This window comes from Opisthorchis viverrini (genome assembly GCF_000715545.1).
Source record: "Opisthorchis viverrini unplaced genomic scaffold opera_v5_3, whole genome shotgun sequence".
Taxonomy (NCBI): domain Eukaryota; kingdom Metazoa; phylum Platyhelminthes; class Trematoda; order Opisthorchiida; family Opisthorchiidae; genus Opisthorchis; species Opisthorchis viverrini.
In genome coordinates this window covers 4,097,848-4,109,407 of record NW_008751659.1, presented here as the reverse complement: position 1 = coordinate 4,109,407, position 11,560 = coordinate 4,097,848, and the positions used below count along the sequence as shown (strand labels likewise).

Sequence of the window (11,560 nt, the reverse complement as noted above, 5' to 3'; positions counted from 1 at the left end):
TCACTCCAGAGTCGAGAATCCCTAACGTTCCAGACGCTGAGATGGCAAGGAGAGATGGCAGGACACTTCAGTGGACAGTCCATAGGAATCAGAACGGACCTGGAGTGTGAGAGCTTTGTTCCCTTAAATCACAAGAGTAATGTGATATCATGTCTTGCTGATGGGGCAGTGACAAGTTGCTAGCAAAGCTCACAGTCGAGTTAAAGCGACCAGAGAATAACGAAACGAGTTACCGAGCAGCGAATTTGAGGGGTATTCTTCTTTTCGAAATATAGCCTTAGCCTGTGACTGAAGGATAATTTGCCACGGTCTACAGCCAGCATTCTTGTGTATTCACTAGTAAGCCCATGCAATGTGTCACGCAGTGGTGGCACACACACAGTGAGATTGCTCGATAGAATCCGTGAACACTGTACATTGGTTAACCCCGTGGAATTAAAAAGCTTAATTTCGGTCCACTTGTTATAAATTAGATTAATTCGAATCGTATCGCCGTTCCTACCGAAGCCTTTCAGGTGATGCACGGAGTCTCGAAGTTTTTACGAACCGAGCTGTCTGGCAAAGCCAGCTCTTTGTGCATACAAACAATTCGTGCTGGCACAAAAGCTCACCTGACGCGCAGTAACTCCAAACCAGAACAGACCGTCGATTGTGTTACGTTTGATTCTGACCTCGGTTCTTCTACTTTTGTGTGGTGAAAAACACCCAAATTACTGTCGCATGGCTAACTTCCATTTTCTTCACTCTTAGTTGCTGCTTCCATGTTGCAAATTACTTCAGGATCACACACCGAAAACGATACTTGTTGGCGATCACTTTACTCTGATGACTAATCAAAATTTCCATGCATTCCAGGTCACTTCGTATCGTTGTTCAACAAACACAGGCATCACGCTTGAGTATTTTAATTTCTTAATTTTGCTGTGAATGACTGCACCGGGTTTGATGTTTTGTGGTGACGTGACCTTAGCAGAACAACGCGATTAGAAGCCACGTTGAGTAGGTACGTTTGGTTTGGAACGATCGATTGGAGCATATACTGAAAATTAGAAGTGCATGCTGTCCGGCCTGATGAGATTGTGGTTGGAGGCTGTTTAGAAAAGAAATCACGGAAACTACACAGTCAGTTAGTGGCCGATATTGGTGCAAACGCTCAGCCTAACTCCAAATGGCTAACGGCTACACGTGCATAATTTGGAAACTAGTGACATTTGATGAGATATACAAGCAGGATATGTGCATATGACATGTTGACACGCGGTCGATCGGTAAGTAGTGGTCCTTACCATGGTGCCTGAGTGATACCTATCCTTGGCGCACTCGGGCATTGCCAACACGCTAAAATGGAAGATGGCGCTCAATCTGACATTGCTGTTTAGATGACTGCCTGCTCTCGGCACGTTGCACTTTTCGACCTGACTGTTCTGTTCAACAGAACAGAATGGTGAATCAGTCCGTCAGGTAAAAAACGTGACTAGACATTTTTGTTGTTCGTCGGTGACCGGTTAATTTTTCGGAAATATAATTTATAATAGTATTCCATTTTCCAAGGTGTAGTAGGGTTGCATCCGAAACTTTTCAAAACTGATATGCGTTTTTCAAGTTCCAAACGTTTCACGGCAACTCTGTCCGAAAAGACAGATATGTGCCAATCGGAAGCGATGCAACGTCCTCTAGAATCACGTTCGAAAAATTCCGGTGTGCGCGGTCCCGTTGACTTCTTCATGGCCACTTCCACTTCCTCACAGTCATCCCAGCATGTCAATATGAGTATGAATTCCTTTCGGGTTTTTGTTCCTTCTCTTCATGTTTATGATCCTCCTAGGCCTCTGGAATGTCTCATTGTAGCGCTTACTGGTATTGATATGGCCGAATCCCAGAAAAAAGAATGAGAGTGACCGCCTTGTCGTCCAAGAATAAGGCCACCGTGGCTTTCTGTGTTGCTTATGAACTTTATAAGCCACAAATAAGAAATATGACGCATCGCGTGGACTGATTCCTCGTTTTGGGCTTACAAATGGTGCGCCCAGGTTTCCTCTCCTGTCACCGGGTCGGATAATCCTACTCCATTTGGTTTCAGTCACCTTCAGCAGATCCTACTTGGATTCGACTCCTCTCCTTCACCCAATAGCTGACCATTTTGTCGGTGGTCGCGGTTGGTGATCTTCAGCAGCTTGATTTGTCTTCATTACCAGTTTCAAATTCTTCGACTATCCTCATCGATTTTTGCTCATTTTTGCTGTTACTGCCGTCAACTCCGTCAACTTCTGTTAATACCAACCTACCAATGGAAGTCTGCTGATTTCCACTGGAATCTCTTAGTTACCTGCAAAGTAAAGCAAATGCTAGTATGCACGGAATCCGAAAACTTTCATGTCCACGTCAGGCAGAACGCTTGTGACAAGGAAAAAACGGGTCTAAATTAAAAAAGACCATCTTTTCAACACAGATTCGTTTTCACCTACTATTTTTGTCACAGAAACCACAAGCGCACGGTGATCAACTTGTTAAAAAGTTATTGGTTGTTATTTTCATGCTGTCAGCTATGTGGCTATAAAAATACTAACCCAGAATGTTCGATCCTTGGCAGCGATGTCCTGAAATATCCCTCTGTTTGCACATGTTTGTCGGATTCAGTTGCGGACTATTTTTGACCATAAGGCCTTTCAACCAACGGGCGACAACCAACCTATTTACATAGTCGTGTAACTACGGTGTGGACCCACACTCTTTTGAAGTTGAGAAATGGAAGATTACCATGAAAATGGAGCGATTATGTTGAACTGTTGGTAGCTTGGGTGAGTTTCTTGGCTGTTGATCAGGTGTCTATTGATCTGTTCGCCGAGCTTGGCAATTGGCTTGCAAACATTTCGTCACCATACGAGGAGACATCATCAGTGCGCAGTAGGGTGGGTGCTTCTTCCTTGCCTTCGTGCGTCTATATAGCATTCGACGCTCCGTAGGTTACGTCACGTGACGCCTGGCATGAATGAAGCTTTGTGAACAGATCAACAGCCACCTGATCAACAACCAATAAGTTTACCCGACCTACCAATATTCCAACACATTACCAAATGCTTCGGGCGTTCCACGCTCAAAACAGCCCGTCTATGGGAGACTTTCGCCTGCCGATAAGCCTTCACACGACAATAGCTCTACTTCCCCCGTGAATTTTCTGCGGAAGCGCGTCCTTCCAAGTAACGTAACCTACCGACCGTCGAATGCTATATAAACGCACGAAGGTAAGGAAGAAGTACTCACCCAGCTGCGCACTGATGATGTCTGCTCGTACGGTGACGAAGCGTTTGCAAACCGATTGCCAAGTTCGGCGAACAGATCAACAGCCGTCTGATCAACAACCAATAATGGAGCAATTAATAAATGCTGCTTTAACTTTCCAAATGAAATTTTCTAAAGTCACCTTAAAAGATGTGAACTTGGGGACAGCGCCACTTCCACCTAGATGACCGGTGGGTCCATCTACAAAGGTAACTCTGCTACATCGTGTGCCATACTTGGAATAAACGGAGTAAATAAAGAATATTTGGTAAGAAAAACTGTTGTCTCACTCTCAAGAGAGGCCATTTCCCAGGAAAAACCACTTTCGTTCATTAACTTCGGATTGTTTTTCCGACAAGAAGGCGGAGATTGGGGGATGGAAGCACGTCTCTGTGAGTGAAATTGACACCCATATGAAATTACCACTGTACAACTCAAGAGGGATTTGTACTAATGGGTTTCATTCGCTGAGTCTTTCACTTCAGATGCCTAAGGGATTGCCCTCTCTTACAGGGGCCAACTTAAGCGTTCTAGAGAATCCGTGGGTTTAAAACACAGGATACGCTAAGAATCCGACCATGCACGACAAACGTAGGGTATCTGTGTCTGATAGGTACCCCTCGGGACTAGTGCCAGAATCCCCTCGCCAGTAGCAACCCACGAGAACATCCAGTAATGGGAGAAATGAGGGACAGGCTATCAATGAGGGATATGGTTTTCACTAGTAGGCAGGTTTTATCATGGAAAAACTTGTGTGGTGTCAGTAATTGAATACTCAGATCCAGAAAACGGAGTCGTTTTGCTTCCAAACTGGAGTGCTTTTTTTAAAGACCCTGAAGGTCAAGTTTGATGATGGATTCACGTCCCTGTGGCAGGACATCAGGGCTCAGATCATGCTAACGTAAGGCTTCAAATTTCCAGGTGTTTCTTGCAATCCTGACTATCTCTTACCTGGTGGCTGTTACGTTTTTTTGGATCGCACACAGCTGCAACTTGGGAACCGCCGTATAGATTTACAGTTAGAACAAGTTCATTTCCCGATGTCGATTGAGCCATCAACAAGTGATCGTAATTCAACGACGCATGAACAACAGTTTTAGTGCGTCGCAGCGTCTGAAGGGAATCTAGGTAGAAATGGCACCAAACTTTTAATGAGCATCTCGGATTTCAGACACTACGAGTGACTGGGGCTTCCGTGAAAAGAAGAATGCAGTGCTGCGGAATAGCAGATGGCCACAATTATACGTCATGATTGTTCTGAAAGCTATTTGGTTCATGCCCCATTTCAATTGTGTCAGGCGAATCGGTTTGAAAAGGTACCGACAGTCGGTCAGTACGGGGCGCTATTTCAGCGTGCGTTGCATTTTGTGGAGAGAAAATTGCACGCCCACAAAAAAGCGAAAATTACGCAAATAGTACCGAAATCATTTGAAAGTAAAAATGCCTTGGTAAGAAGTGACGGCACCAGAGAATTTTCTAGGGATGAAAATGATTTTTGTGAGGTGGTGAACAAATAGAGACAAGAAACATTTACAGTTTTTCGCTCTTGGTTACCGAAGAGTCCGGCGTATTTGTGTGCTTTAAAAGAGAGACTGCAAGGTGTGTCAATTCAGCTGCAGTATATGCTCAAACTTTCTACAAACTTGAAATATGGAATTGGAAATCGCCGGTAGATTAGCAGCATATGTCTGCATGCTTACCGTGGGAACCTGTCCTCTGGATCGCTATGTCCAAATAAGGGATGATACGAAAATAACTGTCTCGAAAATGGCCTCTGAAATTACGGCAAAGTGGCGAATAGATGGAAATGAATAAATGGTTAACTGTCGCTGTAATTTTGCTGTTCGCTGTAAGATGCTGACAAAATAAATCATGTCCGCAAAGGTTGTCAACGTAACCAGATGATGTAGTAATTGCTAGAGGCGCCAGCTGCTTTTATGTGGCTATCGACTTAGATATCCAGGCAAGTAGCTAAGTCCTATGCCACTGTGTTTCTTCACCGTGGGAGTCTTTTCGTCACTCCTGGAACCCAACGGCTTCTTTTGACCAAGGACCTGGAGGAATATTAAGAGGTTGTGGTGTGTAGACGTGATACACTACTCATAAGGTTGCTGAAAATTCTTCGATAGGCCACGACCGGTTTCACCTTTCTTGGAGCTTATCAGTCCTCAAGTTTCCATCAACTTCATGTTGACGGATGAGAGATCCAGCTGGGTTCCATATGAATCTTCCGCAAAATCAAAAACATGGTGTGATTATGTCGTAGGCTGGTATATGCCAGCAATGGGGAGGGAATCTCGTGATGCTTTCCGTTTTTTTTTGAAACACCTCCTTTCGTCCACTCAGTGGCTAAGGTCTGTTCATCAATGCCCTCTTTTCCCTATCTCACTGTGTGACTTGTGACAGCCATTTTACCGGGTAGACTTCGTGAGGTGTAGCCAACTTGCCAACTTGCTGCACCCCAATAAATTTATACGTTCATGCAAACCAGCAATCGTATTGATAATAATCTCAACGGTAATCGTGCGAATTCTACAAAGTGAACAAGGGAACAAAACTGCTGCCGGTCAATCACTTAACTCCATCAAACAAAGATTTCGCGTGAACTATCACGCCGCACCGTCCAATGTTTGATTCAGTGGGTTCGGGCGGACAGGCCAGCCAAACGGCACCGCAATGTTGTTCAACTGAAACTGGTTGAGCCATCGTGCAGCAGCGATGAGGACTGGCACTACCACGATTCAAGTACTTCATCTGTCTGCCGGTGAATAGTGAATCCACTGAGTTGCGAATACAACAACAACAACAACAATCATTCAGCTGTAGCACCCTTTCGGTGCCTAACTGCCATACCACCCGACGGTTGCACGAGGGCTGGGATACTGCCAGGTTGCCCAAGCCTAGACAGGGGAGTCGAGAGACAGAGATCGGATTTGAACCACGGACCTTCCGGTCAGTAAATTCGCGCTCTATCCACTTGGGCCACCTCGCCCCGAATACACGGTTAAGCGTATGCTAAGCCAAGTTATTCGTTACAATGGCACTGTGACGTCGATTGTGGCCTAAGTTGTTGTCTCAGATGACTCAGATGACCACGCTGAAATGTCATTTCTGTTGTTCAGAACACCAGCACGCCCAGCTGATCAAAATCAGCCGCACGTTCCAACAGGACAAGTAACACCCGGATCCACCAATTCTAGGCCTCATCGAAAAAAAACTTGACTCACCTACATCATAAAGGATACGACATTCATCGTTTGCCAATATGTAAACGGGAGTCAATGCAATTTTCTGACCAATAATGCCTGACCCGTGCTGGTCAGTGGCAAATACATTAAAGTGTGATTCATCTTCCTTGTGATGTAGTCGCGCTGTCCCCGAACTCTGGAAGACAGGCCGATGAGACAGAGTAGCAACTCTGTTATTCAGGCAGCTTTATACTTCAGAATATGCTTCAGAATGTTTGTGTTGGTGTCTAGTGCTCACGACAGGTGAACTCGCAACAACTGTCCAATCTATGCTCAGGATTTTCTGAAAACTACTCACAAAAACGGTCACCAAACGGACTGACGTAGGGATTACATCTTCAACAGTACTCCAAGATTTAGCTGGAATAGGCACACATGTTAATGCTGTAATATGCACTCTATGAGTGGCAATTAGTTTAAAAGTAGCGAAAGCCAACGAGCGAACCCTCATTCATTCTTTCACGGCTGCTGCTGTTTGGATAAAGTGTGCTGTGCGATTACTGAACTTTGGTCGCAGTGCCCACCCCAAGAGTAGCGCTATGGCTAACAAACAGCCAGATCAGCTCAAGAATTTGGCCAAAATTATTGCATGAAAATCCTGGAATTTTGCCACTGGGTTCTTAAGTAAAAGTAAGAACAAAAATACCTATCCCGCAAAACCCCAAAATCGCAACCAAAAATCTGCCCAGTGGGTTTCAAGCGTGTGCGACGCTACCTGACTCGGAAGTCCTGACTGGTGGGTCAGTCGATCGTCACAACCAGGACAATTAGTGGGTCGTCGTTCGATGAGTCGGGCACACCAATCACATCGCTCAAGTGTGAACATGTTCGCCTGTTCAGACGTGATAATTCAGATAACGTGCGTTGGTTGAGTAGTAGTTGCACACTCGCCTCGCATGTCACGTGTCCGGGGTTCAAATCCCGGCACGGCCATTGGACATGCACTACTGATGAGCTCTAATAAGAGCGAAACTCGAGTACAGTGCTTCCCTTTGGTGTGGACTCACCGGAATAATTACGCCAGAACAGGAACATGGCCGTTCAAACGAGAGTGGTGTGGCCATGAACAAAAATACCTATCCCGCAAAACCCTGAAAAAAGAAACTAATCGTGGACAGGATCAGGCTAGAATTATTGTATCTATCGGCCAAACCGAAAATGATGGTGATCGTGGCCATCATGGATGTGTCCATTTTTGGTACACCGTAGAGTCGAGCTACATTGACTGAAAACTGCAGTTCAGAAGCGTGGATGCCACAATTGAATAGACTATGAGTTCGCAAATGACTCCAAACAAAGGGACTCACGAACAAGCAGTTAGCTGACCTGTGATTATCACTTTGGACAACTCATTTATAGCCTGTGAGACAACCATGACAAACGGAACAAGCCACGATGCCCTCATTCAGGATCTCAAGTTTCTTATGCTCATTTCTAGCACGTGCCTAACCGTTACAAAATCCGCACAAATCTGGCTTACCACCACTTTTCCCAGTTAAGCCACCAACGCATACAGGATGTTCACATTATGCCATCACTTGTTAAAATATCGCGGTTGTTTTTCGTCATCCACCAGCATGCACGGATGGTTTACCCCACCACTTGGTTATAGCAGAACCGCGAAAATTTAGGGATGAAGTGACAGTTATTTTCAGAAAGCATAAAGCTGCGACAGCCTCCTCCTCAACTCTATTTTCACATTTAGACCCAAGAAAACGTTACTGAGATTCAGGACATGATCTATTAACTGCGCTCACATGGGTTCGTGGTGTAAAAATCCAGCTTTTCCATTGCCAAGAAGATGTCATCAAGTGAATTCGGTGGTGCCCGATTCCTGAGAGTATTCCTCGGTGTTTCTTCCCCTACTGTTCAGTTCCGGATGCATTGAAGAGCTTGAGATGGCCTTTTGTCTCAAATTTAAAATGTGGATGGTTGCGCAAAGAGAATTACCTCACATTTGCCATCCTCCAAATAAACCCTGTCAACCTCCTGAGTAAACTGAACTTGGTTGATTAAAACGTGGTCATGAGATTCCTCTATCAAGAAACATTCATTATTTGGATGTAGGAGCGGTTTCAGTTGTTCTGCGAATCCCGTGTTACAAATGGTGGTAATGGTAAAACCGGAATACACGTCGTTCCTGAATCCTTGGCCAAACCGAAATGATCGTGCCCAAAGGATGTCTCTTAAGAGTATGATTAACACACCTTTACCAGCCTCATGGATGATAGACTCCAAAATAATTTGTCTGCACTTTCACTTCAGTAATCAGAGAATTTTCTGCTTATCGATCAGGGAGTGTGCGGCTGGGGGGAGGCTAGTACTGTAAACTAATACTGAAAAACACCCAAAGCTTTTCAATTGCTACCCAATCATCCAAACCTTGATTGATTAAGAGTGGCCGGCGTATGCGGAAACATGACATTCAGGCATAATACTGGAAACTGAGAGGGAAAAATACACCGGCAACAGTGTGGTTTCGTGAGGGCGTTGAGTTGGCTACTCTGAGGAGGGTATATCTAACTGCGGCCAGTTCCGGAATACAGACAGAAACTTAGGGAGCTATTAACACCACAAATCTGTTTTTCACTCACCTAGGGCTTATAAGCCAAGGATCTAGTAGGATTCTGGTCACTAATCCAATCATCTGTGCCGCACGTTGGATGATCTTTGTGTGCCACGTTGATCTGGATGTGCACGCGAATCTTCTTCATGGGACACGCTCACCTAGGGCTTATAAACCAAGGATCTAGTGGGATTCTGGTCACTAATCGAATTATCTGTGCCGCACGTTGGATAATCTTTCTGTGTCACGTTGACCTGTATGTGCACGCGAATCTTCTTCATGGGACATCTTGTCTGTGACCAGGTGGCTACTAACTGCAGTCGGATTTGACTTCAAATCAGTACCAGAACGTGCAAAAAGCACGCAGTGAAGTGCGTAGTCCAGGCGTATTGGATACATTACTGAGAAAGGAGAGGGAATTTTCTATGCTCGATGCCACTGCGCAACATGTCTTGTGACTTGGGATTTCAGGCACCGAAAACCACCTCTCGCTATTTTTCTGTGGACAGGAAGTTGAAAAAGTAGTTCAAAATAGCAAATTTCCCATTGTAATGGCCTCGTTGGCGACATTGTCTGGTTCTCGGTTCGTGAGGGCGTTGAGTTGGCTACTCTGAGGAGGGTATATCTAACTGCGGCCAGTTCCGGAATACAGACAGAAACTTAGGGAGCTATTAACACCACAAATCTGTTTTTCGCTCACCTAGGGCTTATAAACCAAGGATCTAGTGGGATTCTGGTCACTAATCGAATTATCTGTGCCGCACGTTGGATAATCTTTCTGTGTCACGTTGACCTGTATGTGCACGCGAATGAATCTTCTTGGACGTCTTGTCTGTGACCAGGTGGCTACTAACTGCAGTCGGATTTGACTTCAAATCAGTACCAGAACGTGCAAAAAGCACGCAGTGAAGTGCGTAGTCCAGGCGTATTGGATACATTACTGAGAAAGGAGAGGGAATTTTCTATGCTCGATGCCACTGCGCAACATGTCTTGTGACTTGGGATTTCAGGCACCGAAAACCACCTCTCGCTATTTTTCTGTGGACAGGAAGTTGAAAAAGTAGTTCAAAATAGCAAATTTCCCATTGTAATGGCCTCGTTGGCGACATTGTCTGGTTCTCGGCATATGTGATGGACAAACTGTTCTGCTGCAGATATAAAGCTATTCAAAATCAAATGAGAGTGGATGACTAGGCCTTGAGTGGGATTTATTGGAAATTTGAATTTCATTTCTCAAACTGCCAACGTCCGTTGTTTCAATCGGCGTGTGCAGCTTTTAAATGGACGGACCTTAATCTACGCTGTCACACGTTGCACCACTGCGTTAGAAAGAGCGACTGACACAACTCGAATGGAAAAAGACCTTAATTCTAGCCACAGCTTGTACCCCGCTAGTTTGTGGATATTTCTACTCTCATATACATCTCGTCTTGTAAGTAAATTTTTCAGGCAGTTTCCAAAAATATTTTAAAAAATTACCCTCACTACAGTGACTAATAATTGTCCCCAAGCCCCCCTCCCCCCAAGATATACAGACTCACTCACAAACAGATCGAAGGCATCAACATTACTGGTGTATGTGATTTAAGTGTACTTTCAACGTTTAAGGCCCAAGGGTAGTGCTCTTGGGAATGAGGATTATGAGTACACTCGTATCATAACCATCATCAGAAAAGGCCTCAAATGTGCGATTTATGCTTTCGACACTGCCCGCTGGTTCTTGCAGAGGGAAGACCATTGTAGTTAGGAATTGTGAAGCCGGCAACCTTATGATGGTTAAAACGGCTGTAGCCACTTGTCGTGGAGTTAAGTCAAACTATTGGTCATAGATGGGAAGTGTTACGCTAAGAAATGTCCTTGACAATTCATGAACCTTTTCAACACAGAACCTTCGAGGGTGATCTTCATTCGGCATCCAGGTCGTTATTTCATTGAATCATGTCAAAACAGTCCGATGGTTTTCAGCCACAAAAATACTAGGCCTTGAAGTGAAAAGCAAAGAGAATAACTAAAATTAAAGTGTCCCTGTACTTAGATGACACAATTATGCAACTTGTTGTTCGATTATTTGGTCACATTGTAGTTTAACGGCAACTTCTGAAATTCCTAAAGCTGCTAACTGACCTCCAGCAAACTTAAATTGATCCTCCTTATTGATTTCCTCTCCGGTATGGCCATACAAGGTTAGCTATCCCTGTAATGTGGTCTCTTCTTCTAGATGGTCTTTCTATGAATGGCCTAACCAGGGAAGAACAGCTGGTGTATTCAAACCACCCAAAGATGTCATAAGCCTACGGGACTACATCACCTGTTTTCCAGGTTACGACATGACGTACTTCATGATTAGACTTGTACCAGTGGCAACTTCAGGCTGTGATTCAGTTTGTGGACGGGAAATTTTTCGTCTTCTGATGGCTGCAGCCATATTTTTGAAGCTAAATTTGCTCCAAGTTACTTGACAACCGCC

At 44.7% G+C, this 11,560-nt stretch overlaps 1 protein-coding gene across 1 annotated transcript; it reads left to right on the top strand.

The window, feature by feature from the left end:
• Positions 1–1,589: 1,589 nt before the first annotated feature.
• Positions 1,590–1,892, top strand: T265_00363 (hypothetical protein; the record flags this gene model as incomplete). The annotated part of the gene is made up of 1 exon (XM_009164108.1): positions 1,590–1,892. One exon carries the CDS (start codon positions 1,590–1,592, stop codon positions 1,890–1,892), a length of 303 nt encoding a protein of 100 aa, XP_009162372.1.
• Between the last annotated feature and the right edge of the window lie 9,668 nt (positions 1,893–11,560).